At 44.6% G+C, this 15,584-nt stretch overlaps 1 protein-coding gene across 1 annotated transcript in view; it reads right to left on the bottom strand.

Annotated features, from left to right (window-relative positions):
• ZNF598 (zinc finger protein 598, E3 ubiquitin ligase) overlaps positions 1–14,578 on the bottom strand; it is a 51,155-nt gene extending 36,577 nt beyond the window's left edge. The window contains exons 1-2 of the mRNA XM_089686822.1: positions 14,344–14,578; positions 12,744–12,925 (exon numbers count right to left, since the gene is read on the bottom strand). Of these exons, the coding sequence (XP_089542948.1) occupies positions 12,744–12,925; positions 14,344–14,371 (210 nt within the window). The 5' untranslated portion in view covers positions 14,372–14,578. The remainder of the gene's footprint in view (positions 1–12,743; positions 12,926–14,343) is intronic.
• Positions 14,579–15,584: the final 1,006 nt, after the last annotated feature.

Here is a 15,584-nt window from a genome sequence, read left to right as displayed (position 1 = left end):
GAAACCTGGAACTGACTGCGCGGGTGTACCGGGTCCATTTGAATACATGGAAAACGCTTTGCATGCATTTCTGAGGATGAAAAGAGGCTCCGGCCAGCATCTGGACATGGAACAGTTAAAAAATGCTTTTAAAACGCAAACGCTTCTAAATGCGGGTAACCGCGTTTACAAGCGTTTAGCACTTGAAATGCCAGTAAAATCAACTCCTGAACGCAAGTTTGGTGCATTCAAAAAAAGGACTGTAAACTCAACTGCCTGTAAAGGACGATGTGTACATGGACACATAGGAAAACATTAGGGAGAGTTCAGGGGCTGCTGAAAAAAAAATGCAGAAAAGCTCCTAAATGTCAGTTTATCAGCTGCAGTGTACATGGGCCCTAAGAATGAACAGTGCACTCAGAGTTTAGTGTCACTTCACCACAATGTGTTTCCTTTGCAGAGTGAATGTTCATTGGGTTAGCCAAGAGGGTGAATCTGTCTTCATAGCAATCAACCAAATATATGATAACAAAATCAATTTTGTGACTCTCTTTCACACGGTTTATTTCCGGTGCACACAGGATCACCGTATTAATAATCATTATCTTTGCTATCAACTTCTTTAGCAAATCAACCCCCGCTCCCCACAAGTGTTTTCTAATGCATTTTCAAGTACAGATTAATGATTTCTCAAATTATACAACTGGCCTCTAACTGACATTTATGAAACAGCCATTATACAAGAGTTTCACAATTAGAGAGTAGATATTCAGTGTATTATTGCAGTGTAAGCGTCTGCTGATTACACAAACCGAAGGCAGCCAAATGACTCATCAACCCTCCTGCACACGGCCTCCTGCATCTAATGCGAGGGAAACGGATCTGAGAAATGTCAAACTTTATACCTTCCACATCCATTTCTCCTGTGTCTTAGTCCTCATGCACACGGGACGTTTTTACAGCGGCTGATTTTGGCTTTTGGCGTTTTTTCTACAGTTAGTAAACCCCCCCAGCATGTTATCCTATGTGTCCATCCCCGGCGTGTTATCCTACGTGTCCATCCCCGGCGTGTTATCCTACGTGTCCATCCCCGGCGTGTTATCCTACGTGTCCATCCCCGGCGTGTTATCCTACGTGTCCATCCCCGGCGTGTTATCCTACGTGTCCATCCCCGGCGTGTTATCCTACGTGTCCATCCCCGGCGTGTTATCCTACGTGTCCATCCCCGGCGTGTTATCTTACGTGTCCATCCCCGGCCTGTTATCCTATGTGTCCATCCCCAGCATGTTATCCTATGTGTCCATCTCCGGCATGTTATCCTGTGTGTCCATCCCCGGCATGTTATCCTGTGTGTCCATCCCCGGCATGTTATCCTATGTGTCCATCTCCAGCATGTTATCCTATGTGTCCATCCCCAGCATGTTATCCTATGTGTCCATCTCCAGCATGTTATCCTATGTGTTCATCTCCAGCATGTTCTCCTATGTGTCCATTCCCAGCATGTTCTCCTATGTGTCCATCCCCAGCATGTTATCCTATGTGTCCATCCCCAGCATGTTATCCTATGTGTCCATCCCCAGCATGTTATCCTATGTGTCCATCCCCAGCATGTTCTCCTATGTGTCCATCCCCAGCATGTTATCCTATGTGTCCATCCCCAGCATGTTATCCTATGTGTCCATCTCCGGCATGTTATCCTATGTGTCCATCCCCAGCATGTTATCCTATGTGTCCATCCCCGGCATGTTATCCTATGTGTCCATCCCCGGCATGTTATCCTATGTGTCCATCCCCAGCATGTTATCCTATGTGTCCATCTCCAGCATGTTATCCTATGTGTCCATCTCCGGCATGTTATCCTATGTGTCCATCCCCAGCATGTTATCCTATGTGTCCATCTCCGGCATGTTATCCTATGTGTCCATCCCCGGCATGTTATCCTATGTGTCCATCCCCGGCATGTTATCCTATGTGTCCATCCCCGGCATGTTATCCTATGTGTCCATCCCCGGCATGTTATCCTATGTGTCCATCCCCGGCATGTTATCCTATGTGTCCATGCACATACAGACTATAATCAATGTTTTTTGGCAGGGACGTTTTTTGGCTGGAAAAAAAAAACCCAGGACTAATGGGTTTCTAGAGGAGTTTTTTTTAGCTGTAAAAACACGGCAAAACGCCAGAAACCGGCATTTTTGGACATGTTTTGACCCCCCAAATTTTTTCTTGGTAAAAAAAAACGCTAAAAAATACAAACGCGGAAAAATGACGCTAAATGCTAATGCAAAAATGCTGAAACCTCAGGTTTTTAACATGAGTTTACACAGCTAATGTTACCAGTGTTATCAAAAAACATCCCATGTGCATGGAGCCTTAAGGTACGTGCATTTACATGCGTTTAGATGCATAAAACTAGGCTAAACAATGGTTTTCTAACCCCCAGTTCACATCTCTGCGGCCGTGCAGGCCACGTTTTGCAAGGTCACAAGAGCCCATTCATTTGAATGCCCGTGACACACAGGGAAGAAGTCCCTGCACTTCTTTGGAGAATGCAGCCCACCCAGGAACCTCGGTTCCCAGTACGGTTACGTTTTCCAGTGCGGGCGACGTGCCATTAGAAGTAATACACCCGTCCGCGGGTCTGCATTTCTCTGTGAAGGTGGTGCAGCTGCATGGATTTTCGTGCGGATCCTCAGCGGCACCACCTGCACAGATGTGAACTGCGGGTAAAAGATTTGCTTGCATTTAAGCATGGTGCAATGAACTGCAATAAAATACACACAGGACGTGTGGATGAGAGCTTGGGGAGATTTTCTCTTACTTCCCACCCTTGTGGCATCTATGCAAGAAATGGGGGAAGCAACTCTCACGAAGAGAAGGTGACATATACAAAAAAACCTTGTTGTCAGTTCTAACCAACTCCACTCCACTAATTATGTAGTTCTTTGCATTAAATCTAAGACGCCCACACTAGGTTAATTGCTCATTTAGGTCTAGGGGACTTGGTGAAGCCCTTTTAATTATATGATCCTCTGCTCCTGCAAGCTCCTTCAAGCAGCTAGCCTCTTTTCCCCTATGCTCCAGCAATCTAAGGCCCCCTGACATCATCGAGACTGATGCAGGGTCCACATCCCTGCACTGGATGAGAGATTGTTAAAAGAGAGTGCACTGCTAGAGCCTGGGGGATCCCGGTCTGCCAAGGGAGCGAAGGATCAGGTAAGTGAAATGCTTTTACTGTCCTGTAGACAGAAACAAGCAGTTAACCCCTTTTACAGTGATGGTGCAGCCCCAATCCAACAGATACATTTTAGTTTTACGGGGGGTTGAGCTTTAAGGGCTCATGTACACGAGGCATTTGGAAAACTCTTCTGAACGATGGAAACTGACTGCTGGAAAACGTAGGTTAAAAAATGTCTGTTTAGCTGCGTTTGCATACTGCATTTATGTGCGTTTAGAAGCGTTTTTAAAAGATAACCTCAGGAGACCTTCCAAAATGCCCAGAATGCCCTGAAAAACAGTAAAAAATTAACTATTTCAGACATTTTGAGAGGAATAGAGAGAGCAGAAGCAGACAGAGCAGTATGTGTTGAGATGACCTGTCTTTTCTGGTTGTATTCACTATGGATCCCATCACGAGCATAACGCGGCACGTTCTAACATTTTTTCCTTCACGCGAAACCTGGAACTGACTGCGCTGGTGTACCGGGTCCATTTGAATACATGGAAAATGCCTTGTATGCATTTCTGATGATGAAAAAAGGCTCTGGACAGCATCTGGATATGAAACAGTTAAAAAAAAACCGCAAACGCTTATAAACGCAGTTAAATGCCAGTAAAATCAACTCCTGAACGCAAGTTTGGTGTGTTAAAAAAAAACGACTGTAAACCAGGGGTGGACTGACAACTCATGGGGCCCCCGGGCAATAGGGGATCATGGGGCCCCTGTGTTCTTGCCCAAACTCAAAAAAGGCTATGAAAAAGGTACCAGGGGCATCTCATGGGGCCCCCTACTGACCCCGGTCCCTAGGGCAGTGCCCGAGTTTCCAAATGGTCAGTCCGCCCCTGCTGTAAACGACGATGTGTACACGGACACATAGGAAAACATTAGGGAGAGTTCAGGAGCTGCTGAAAAAAAAAAAAACACGGAACAGCTCCTGAACGTCAGTTTATCAGCTGCAGTGTACATGAGCCCTAAACTGGCCATTCTGGGCTGAAAAAAAGAGAAATACATCAATTCTCCCATACACGCTAAACAGTGTAGAAAAAGAAATCTCCCGCTGTACGCTACTGAATTTTGACAGCAGGAACCTGTGGATGTCAGAATACCTGAACTGGTATGATGCAGTCACTGATCACAATACTTTCTTCCACTGGGCTTGGATGATGTTTGTCAAGCCGGGCGGTGTCAGCCCTATGTGCCCTGTTCCTGCCATACACATGCGGTGGTGTGCAGATAAACGCAGCTCAATGGACACGGTATTAACAAGTCCAAACAGAGACTAGAGCTGAGATTTAAACTAAAACCAAGGCCTGAACGGTACGGCTCCAGTTGGATTTCCACCAAAAATCTGAGTGCTGAAAAAAGCTATTTTGGGCAGCCAAGAAAAACAAAGGCTATACTGCTGATGCTTCCATCCACAAGGTCACGTTTGGCAGTGGGTTGAAACAATGTAACATTGCTATGGCTTGATGAATAAGGCTCCATGTACACTGCAGCTGATAAACTCACGTTAAGGAGCTTTTCTGCGTTTTTTTCAGCAGCCCCTGAACTCCCCCTAATGTTTTCCTATGTGTCCATGTACACATCTTCCTTTACAGGCAGTTGAGTTTACAGTCGTTTTTTTGGACACACCAAACTTGCATTCAGGAGATTTTACCGGCGTTTCAAATGCCAAACACTTGGAAACGCGGCTAACCACATTTATAAGCATTTTTAAAAAAATATGTCTAAGGCTACGTTCACACTAGCGTTGTGTGCAGGCGGCGTTTTTACCGCTTTCCAAACGCCTCGGACAATTCTGCACATTGCAGCACATGGTGCTGTCCTAACGGGAGCGTTAGCGTCGCAGCAAACCGGACGCCTCTGGTCGAGTCAGGAGGCGTTGAAGCCTCCAATTCTAGTCTATGGTGCCGCTCCGCAAACGCCCGGCCGGCATTTGCGGTGCGGTTGCTACGCGGTAACACCATTTAAACTTTATTATAGATGTTTGTGGGGCGTTTTTAACGCTCAGCAAATGCCTAGCAACCACCGCTGAACCGCGCATGCGGCGCTTGCAGAACGTTTACCGAGCTTTAAAAAACGCTCCGCAAACGCCGGACCAGCGCTTGCCAAACGCTATAGGGGCGTTTGGCAAGCGTTGGTAAAACAGTCAAGTGTGAGCGAGCCCTAACTCTTCCATTTCCAGATGCTGTCCAGAGCCTTTTTTCATCATGAAAAATGTATGCAAAGCGTTTCCCCGGTACTCAAATGGACCCGGTACAACATACTTTGAGGTTTCGCATGAAAGAAAAATATGTTAGACATTGCTGGAATAATTCCTGCACAGAAAGGAGCCGGAACACATCCAAACACCACAATAAAAAAGAAAAAAAAAAAAAAAAAAGACAGCTAATTTCAACACATACTGCTCTCTCTGCTTCTGCTCTCTCTGCTTCTCTCAAAATGTCCGAAATAGTTAATTTTTTACTGTTTTTCAGTGCATTCTGGGCATTTGGGAAGGTCTCCTGAGGTTATCTTTAAAAAATGCTTCTAAACGCGGTATGCAAACGCAGCTAAAGAGACCTTTTTTTAACCTATGTTTTCCAGCAGTCAGTTTCCATCGTTCAGAAGTGTTTTCCAAATGTAATAGCAGCAGAGCAGCCAATAAAAAGGTGACATCTCATATAGTGAAAATAAAAAGTGCGCTATCCCTTTAGAAAAAGTGCCACGCCTTGTCTTCTCTCAATGACAGCCAAGCCTTGTGCACAGCAATGAATCATCCTGTTCTTTCCAGGGCGTGACGTCACTCGGACACTCTCACATACTTTACCAGACGGGTATACAGTTTAACCTAGAAACACAACATCCAAACACAAGACCGCATTGTGAAAGACATGTAAAGAGTTCTTACACCCTCCCCATGAAACCAATGAAGCAGCATACCCTAGCTCTTACAGTCATGGACAAAAATATTGGCACCCCTGCATTTCTGTCAGATAATGTATCACTTTGTTGCAATTGCAAATGTTTAGGCATTCTCATGTTTATTTCTTTTGGTTATATTGGTGTGAGACAAAAAAAAAAAAAAGTACTGAACTGGCCAGCAATGAGTCCAGATCTCAATCCCATAGAGCTCCTGTCAAGAGATCTCAAAACAGCAGTTGGGAAAAGGAACCCTTCCAATCTGAGAGACCTGGAGCAGTTGGAGGAGGAAGAGTGGTCCAAAATTCCAGCAGAGAGGTGGAAGAAACTCATTGATGGTTACAGGAAGCCATTGATTTCAGTTTTTTTTTTCCAAGGGGTGTGCTACCGAGTATTAATTTGAGGGTTCCAATAATTGTGTCCAGTACATTTTTGGAGTTTTGGGTGCAAGGTATCAGATTTGGCTTTTTGTCTCTCCACTTTCTTGTGTCATACCAATACAAACAAAAGAAATAAACGTGAGAATGACGATACATTTGTAATTGCAACAATTTTCTGGGCAATGTGGTGCATTACAGTTGCAAGAAAAAGTATGTGAACCCCTTGGGATTACGTGGAGTTTTGCATGAATTGGGCATAAAATGTGCTCTGAACGTCATCTAAGTCGCAACAATAGAAGAACACAGTCTGCTGAACATAATACTACACAAACATTAGATGTTGCCATGGTTTAACTGCACATAACATGTAAACATTCACAGTGCAGGGAGGAAAAAGTATGTGAGGCCCTAGCTTAATGACTTCTCCCAGAGCTAATTGGAGCCAGGAGTGAGGCAACCTTGACTCCAATCAGTGTGATGATATTGGATGTGTTGCTGACAGCTGTCCTGCCCTTAAAAAACAAACACACACCTGTTTTGGGTTTACTGGTTTCAAGAAGCACTGTCTGATGTGAACCATGCCTCGCAGAAAAGAGCTCTCAGAAGACCTACGATCAAGAATTGTTGACTTGCATGAAGCTGGAAAGGGTTACAAAAGTATCTCCAAAAGCCTTGATGTTCGTGTGTCCACGGTAAGACAGACTGTCTACAAATGGAGAAAGTTTAGCACTGTTGCTACTCTCCCTAGGCGTGGTCGTCCTGTAAAAATGACTGCAAGAGCACAGCGCAGAATGCTGCATGAGGTAAAGAAGAATCCCAGAGTGTCAGCTAAAGACCTACAGAAATCTCTGGCACATGCTAACATTTTTCTTCTATTGTTGTGACTTAGATGACGTTCAGAGAACATTTTATGCCCAATTCATGCAAAACTCCACGTAATCCCAAGGAGTTCACATACTTTTTCTTGCAACTGTATCTGACAGAAATGCAGAGGTGCATATATTTTTGGCCATGACTGTACATTTCTTTCTGTGTGCATTAGAGATGCACCAATACCCTTTTTTTTATTGATGGGTACAGATACTTTCAGTCAAGTACTCGCCGATACTAAGTACCGATTACGTTGTGGTGCAATTTGTGTCAATACAAATGTATGGATGCAAACTGCACCATAAAGAATAACATGCAATTTGAACAGGAATGCAATTCCTGTCCAAACCACATGCGGTTTCCCCACTGCTCCTGTGTGAACCCAGGCCATACTGGGTGCAGGGAGGTTTCCCGCAGCGGAGAGTGGATGTATATACCATGGTGGCAAATGCTCCATATTCTCAGTTGTAGGAGAGGAGAGACAGTGGCAGGGATTTGAAATCCCCGCCGCTTTCTCTTCTCCTTGCAGGGATGACAGTTCAGACTAGAGGGCGTTTGATTGATCAGCAACATCCATGTGACGGTGCTGACCAACCAACCCTTGCATGTGAGCCACAGCCAGGACTACATCCTGATATGCCAGCAGCTCCGTACTCAAAGCCAAGCCTCCTGCTCCTCTTTCAATAGCTTTGCCAGGGCAGTGTTGTGAACTGAAGATGATCCATGATTAGAATGCTAGCTCCCGAAACTTCCAGTTCAAGCAAATAGAGATGAGCTCAGGTGTGGTCAAACACGAGTCCAAACCCGCCTGGGTTATCCCGCCAGGAAGGTGTCAAAGTGGACAGCCAGCCATAGGTGGCAAAAGACATGTATAAAAGCCGCAAGCAAGCAGTGCAGAGAGCTGCAGGGTGAGGCAATTTTAAGTTCACGAAGGCTATTAAAGCAGCATTAAGCTCCACCACATTTTTTTTTGTATTAAAAACACTGCAGATTCACGATCTCTATATGACAACAAAGTTTTCTTTGTTTTTTGGTTTATATATGACCTGTAATCTCAGATATTGTGTTTTTTTTTTCTTTTCTTCTTTTGTTGTTTGGGCTATTCATATGACGTTCGGCTTGACATTTGCCGGTGCTGACATGTTGTTTCATTTCATAGTTATGTTTCTTGTTTGTTGATACGTTGACTTGCAAAAATACTTCAATAAAAACTACTTGATTTAAAAAAACAAAAAAAAAAATCAAAAACACTGCAGATTATGCCATAATATGCTACTATGCACCACATTCACATATTATGACAGACTTACATATCAAACTGAGCCCTCTAGTACTGCACTGTCACTGCTCCCACTGGCCCTGGGTGCTTCCATCTTCACCCAGTCTTCCATCTCTTCGGCTGTTTGAATGGCTGACAATACCATTTGGGAATTCAGAGCAGCAGAGGAACCATGTTGTCAATTCAAATAGGAAGTTAGGAACAAACTGGATTTCTAGCAGATGTTTCTGTAGCATTTTTAAGTGGAGAAAATGTGCATGTATTGGAAAGATATACTGAATAAGAGCAATAGTTCCTTAAACAGAAGTCCATAAACACTTCCAATTAGTTGTGTTCATCGATGTAGCCTCTGGGGTTCCTCTTTGCTGCTTCCCAAGGCTTTAGGTCAGGGAGCGTACACTCCTGACATTATGAGAAGTCCCCTTGATCCCCTTCCTCAGGACTATATAGTCCATGTTTCTAAGCACCACTGCGCATTCGTGCCTGTATATTCCTCCTTGGCTGCTTGTGCAGGCAGAGTCATAATGGCCAGAGCATGCGCAAAAGGACCACTCTATTGAACCCTGCAGGGCAGCAGAGGCACCTTAAATGCTTGCCGACTGCACTATACCAGAAATATTGCTACAGGGAGGCACGGGTGCGCAACATCACACACACTATATATATATATATATATATATATATATATATATATATATATATATATATATATATAGTGTGTGTGTGATTTTGCATTTTTGGGTAGGGAACCCATGCCTCCAATTGTGACCGTCAATCACCGTATCCCATCCAGCAATTACTCGCAGGCCCCCGGTGATTTCCGATGATCACCGACAGGGGGGACGACTGTTTTGTTTACTAACAATCCTCCTCACTGTCAGCTCGAGCACACTGTTCTGGATGGCTGTGCACAGCCATCCAGAGCAGTGTGATTACAGTGAAGCACCAACCAGGGGCGGACTGACAACTCATGGGGCCCCTGTGCAATAGGGGGGATCATGGGGCCCCTGTGTCCTTGCCCAAACTCAAAAAAGCCTATGAAAAAGGTACCAGGGGCATCTCAAGGGGCCCCATACTGACCCCGGGCCCTCGGGCAGAGCCCGAGTTTCCAAATGGTCAGTCCGCCCTGGGCACCAACACACCACCCCCTAGTAAAACACTACCAGCACACAGCTAACCCTTTGATCGCCCCTCATGTTAACCTCTTCTTGCCCAGTGCCATTAGTACAGTGTCAGTGGTTTTTTTTTAGCACTGATTACTGTAATGGTGTTAGTGACACCAAGTCATTTCCCCCCCAGTGTCAGAATGTCCGCCACAGTCCCGCTATAAGTCGCTGATCGCCACCATTACTAGTAGAAAATAAATAAATCCCAGTATCTATACCGCCATCTGTAAATGCTATAACTTTCACGTAAACCAATTTACACGTATTGGGATTCTTTTTTTAGCAGACATGTAGTAGAATACATTTTGTCCTAAATTTATGACAAATTTGATTTTTTAAATTTTTTTACTGAACATGTTTAATAGCAAAAAGTCCAAAATATTGTTTTTTTTTCTCAAAATCATCGGCCTTTTTTTGTTATAGCACAAAAAACAAAAAAACGCACACACGATCATATACCACCGAAAGAAAGCTCAATTCGTGGGGAAAAAAAAAAGGATGTAAATTTTATTTGGGTGTGGCTTTGCATGACCGCGCAATTGTCAGTTAAAGTAGCGCAAAAAAATGGTCTAGTCAGGAGGGGGGGGGGGGGGGTAAATCCTCAGGTGGGCAAGGGGTTAAAGCCAGTAAGCTGAAGCCGCAATCTTTAGGCCTGCTAATCTGAGAGGAAGCGTGAATTTAGGGTTTAATATTACTGACCTTTTTTAAGAAGAAGAAAAAAAAAAAACAAATGTTCAGACAGCAAAAGGCATTTGAATAAATATGAACTGAAACCCACACAGAAATGTCTGTTTTAAGGAACCAGCTAATGTTGTTGCTACATTAAAGACCTGAGAGCACATTCATGTTCAAAGCATTTGTTCGCAGTGCCAGGAATCTGAAACTAGCTGTAACTCCAAATGATAACGCTTTCACTTTTGCTTTGCTAAAACCACTTATTAAGGCCTCATTCACACTGTCATACCTAAGCCTACATCCATGCGAAGGGACACTTTTGCGCAGGTGCTCTGCATAATCCCTATGCAGGCAGTCCCATTTATGTCTACTGGTACACAGGAGCTACGTGGGCACAGCCACTGCTCCCAATCAGCCATCCATGTGGGAGGCACAGTGGCTTAATGGTTAGTACGTCGGACTTGCAGTAAATGGGTCATGGGTTTGATTCCCAAACATGGCACCTCCTGCATGAAGTTTGCATGTTCTCCCTGTGCTTGCGTGGGTTTCCTCCAGGTACTCCGGTTTCCTCCCACACTCCAAAGACATGCTGGCAGGCAGGGTGGATAAAAATCAATGATTTTTTTTTTAAAAATTGGATTTTTTTTTTATTTAAATCAGATTTTTTTAAATAAAATGCTTTTTGAGGAAAATATATTACCATCCAAAGGTTATTCCATCATGAAATAAAGATTAGTTTTTTATTTATGTAGAATAAGGCTGTATATGTTTCATTTTTATGGTAAATAAATTCCATGAATCCATTCACAATGTCATGCTCTTCCAGAGGTTGTTGTAAGATTATTGGGCAGTTTCTCTGCCTACAAGATATTATCACAGATGCTCGGTTTACTTTTGCAGTTTTCAAAACTGAATTTGACTCAGCGGAGATCACATGCTTCTTCTTCACAGCAAAAATGTTATAACATGAACAGAGTTAAGAAAAAGACCTTCATCCTAACTTCTACAAACCTATGAATACAGAATCAACCCCTTCAGTGCTAAGGTTCAAGAAGTTCAGTGAATAGAATAGAAACAATATTTTTCTGATTGTTTGGAGTGGAATAGATCTGCACAAGAAGAAAGTGAAACTAAGTGAGAGGAGGAAGGGGCTGACAGTCTAAGTTTCTTCAAATATATATATTTTGTTTAGCCAAATTAGTTAACAAACATGGATGTTTAAGCAAATCACATCTGCTGGAATGTTATTGTTTCAGATGAATTAATCATTACCTTAATAATAACAATTTAAATAGATTTTTTTTCTCCTTCCTAAATACAACAGAAAAGTTGTCCAAATATGAATGATTAACCTATTAAACTGGGAATATTCTAAAAATCTTCATCTACTTGCATATTAAAGTTATACCAGCAAGAATGAGTCTTTATGTAGAAAACTAGGATTTAAATCAAGCCTTACTGACTAGTGATTTAAATCGTGATTAAAATTGTGATTTAAATCAAAGCCACCCTGCTCTGGCAGGTGAATTGATTCCTGTCCAAATTGTCCCTAGTATGTGTATGTATGAATGTGAGTTAGGGACCTTAGATTGTACACCCCCTTGAGGGTTAGGGACTGATGTGAATGTACAATATATATGTAAAGCGCTGTGTAAATTGATGGCGCTATACAAGTACCTGAAATAAATAATGTGGGTGGATGTTCCTGAACTCACATGGTCTGCATTTGGGATCACGCACCCACATGGATGTCAACCTGACAGCAGTGGCTGTGTTCATGCAGCTGTTGCACCCCAGCAAACATGAATAAAACTGCCTGCACAGGGACGCACTGAAAACCTGGGCCAATGCAACCCTCCATGTGGATGTACACTTAAAAAGGTCCAGGCTCCCCCCTAAAAAATTAAGTATTTTAATATAAGGACACTTACTTGTAAAGGGGTCCAACATCATTGTTACCCAGGCTACTTCTTCACTAGCCCCTGGGTTCCCAGCACCGGCATTGCAAGTAAGGGAAACCAGAAGTGAAGTCTTTCAGCTTCACAGCCAGTTTCCTACTGCGCATGCGCGGGACTGGGACCTATGAAGTGTCAAAACCAGGTACCTGCTCCCCCCTCTCCCCCAAAAAGTGGCAAAAGTTGCAATGGAGGGGGGGAAGAGGCAGACAAATGAAGCTTCCCCTCTTGGGAGGAGCTCTGCTTTAAATACACCAGTGTGAATGAGCCCTTTCTAATCTTTTCAAAGTCACATCTGCCAACAATTTTTGGACGTACCTTATCCAATTCTTCTCTGCACACGGCGCAGTACTTCTGTTCACACAGCACTCTCATCTTGGTGGAACAGCGGTAGCAGATGGGATGGTCACATTTGCCCACAGCGTATACATCCAGCTCTTGACAGCACAGCACACAACTCTTCTCCAGATCCAACATGTTCACCGACTTTGATGCCATGACTGTCTCAATAGATACAAATACCGAACTACTAGTCACAATGAATGAAATGCTGATTCAGAGATATAAGCCTTAAGATACTATGTATGATATAAATATATACTGAGATTAGTGGTTGTTGGCAGAACCCGAATACAAATAGTGGCTGGGAGAAACTGGAAAATGAAATGTGAACGCAGTCAGCTCCAGGGAGGCAGGATACTGTAAAATAGGAACGGTGAACTAATGTAATAAGTAACAAAGGATTATCAGGTCACAAAATGTGTGACTCGAGGTAACTAGTGAAGAGTGCAAGAATTATCAAGAATTAGGCAAACTTCTGAAGGTAATAAAAGATTAGCTAGTAAAGTGACACTGGTGAATATGAAATATCACCCCGAAAAACTTCTGGAGGTGAAGCTCTGGGCAACAGGGAGCCAGACTATGAAATCTGATTTTAAAAAGAGTGTTGTATATAGAGAAGAAATAAAATGTAGGACTGTGCAATCTGAGTCAACAGAAAACAAACACACTAGTGTGAAAGGTGAACAGTGATATTAGAGGCTGTAAGGTGGCTAAATGGAAAATACTGGAGGAAGATTAGGACGTGGGGGTGGTGGAATGTGAATATGTAAGAATTCTGGGAGGACTGGCCACAGAGGATTTTGGGAAAGATAGGTAAAGGGAGTAAGACTGGCCACAGGGGATTCTGGGAGAGTTGAATTCAGGGAGTGGGACTGGCCAGGGGGGAATCTGGGAGACAAGTTCAGGGAGTAGGACTGGCCAGGGGGGAATCTGGGAGACAAGTTCAGGGAGTAGGACTGGCCAGGGGGGATTCTGGGAGAACCAAATTCAAAGCACAGGAATGCAGAACTGTTGGCAGAGTCACCAATCGACTACTAGGGTGGTCTGGCCGCAGAGGATTCTGGGAAAGCTGTGGTAGGTAGCGGGTCTCCGGCCGCAGAGGATTCTGGGAGAGCTGTGGTAGGTAGCGGGTCTCCGACCGCAGAGGATTCTGGGAGAGCTGTGGTAGGTAGTGGGTCTCCGGCCGCAGAGGATTCTGGGAAAGCTGTGGTTGGTAGCGGGTCTCTGGCCGCAGGGGATTCTGGGAGAGCTGTGGTTGGTAGCGGGTCTCTGGCCGCAGGGGATTCTGGGAGAGCTGTGGTAGGTAGCGGGTCTCTGGCCGCAGGGGATTCTGGGAAAGCTGTGGTTGGTAGTGGGTCTCTGGCCGCAGGGGATTCTGGGAGAGCGGTGGTAGATAATAGGTCTCCGGCTGTAGTAAGTTCGGGAACGGCTGTAGGAGCCGCAGAGGATTCTGGGAGCCCCGGCGGGTACGGCGCGGTCTCTCCGGCGATGGCAGGACGCGGCTGCGGCCGTTGAGTCGCACAATATCACAGGCCGCCTTCCCGCACACGATACCGGCTAAGGATACGTCACCCACCTGACGCGCCACGCCGGAAACGCGCCATAGAGTCCAACGGATGCGCGAACCTTCTGTGCGCTGGAGGTGTAAACTCGCTGATCCCTGGCGGACTTCAGTTCCGCTCCTCACACAGGGCGGAGAGACGCATATAAGGCTTTAATGATTCAGCCTGTCTCCTGCCGATCCTGGCGGTGTCCTGCCGACCACTCGGCATGCGAGGGGTTACTTCCACTCAGGTGCCTGTTCGGCTGCAGTAGTTCGGTGATCGGCTTGTCGTGCCTTATATCGCACATGCGCAGTTGCTTCAGGGATACCGATTTCCATGGCATACTCACCTTGCCGCTACACCTGCTGTGTGGTCAAAGAGAACCAGTCATGACAGGGCTAATGTGAGAAAATGAATAAATATTTTAAAAGAAGGCTCAACTGGGCATTGATTCCCCCAAACTGCTAAGTATGCACTTGAGCTTCATTCCCCCTTAAAGTAGAACTATGGACAAAACTTTTTCTTTTTCCATTTTGGATAGAGTAAGGGAGAGTTATAACCCCTGTTAGTTTATTGTTTGCTATCTGTGTCCCATTGGAGAGATTTACCTTCCCTTCCTGTCCCATCACCAAAACAGGAAGTGAGGAAATCCCTACAAATGAAAGGTTGTAAAGCCTAAACATTTTGATCTTAATTGCTTCCTGCCCGGCCTATAGTACAATGACGGCTGGGCGAGATCTTCCTTGTTCTGGGTGGACATTATGGGGTTTATTTACTAAAGCTGGAGAGTCCAAAATCAGACTCCCTTCTGCATAGAAACCAATCAGCTTCCAGGTTTCATTGCCAAAGCTTCATTGAAGAAGCTGAGGTTAGAAGCTGATTGGTTTCTATGCAGAAGGGAGTCTGATTTTGGACTCTCCAGCTTTAGTAAATAAACCCCTATGTGACACCCTCCCCAGAACATGCCTTGCGCATGCCTCAAGGGCCCCGCTATGGCGGGATCTGTCACCTGCTGTGTCCAACGGACACACTGGATGACAAATCAGTACCAGCCCGCTGCCGGTACTATGTGGTCACTGTGACCAATCCCAGCAGATCCTATGACAATTGTACACAATGGATGGCTTCCGTTCATGCCATTCACTGTGTACTATTGTGTTGATTTCTGTGATTGGTCACAGTGATCACATGGTACAGATAAGGCCAATCACAGCCCATCTGTGCCATGTGATTAGCTGTGGCCAATCACAGCTAATCACAATAATACACACTG

Source organism: Staurois parvus, unplaced genomic scaffold (genome assembly GCF_062004578.1).
Source record: "Staurois parvus isolate SC_StPar_1 unplaced genomic scaffold, SC_StPar_1.0 ptg000412l, whole genome shotgun sequence".
In the NCBI taxonomy this organism is placed as follows: Eukaryota; Metazoa; Chordata; class Amphibia; order Anura; family Ranidae; genus Staurois; species Staurois parvus.
This window is presented reverse-complemented; position numbering and strand designations above follow the sequence as displayed.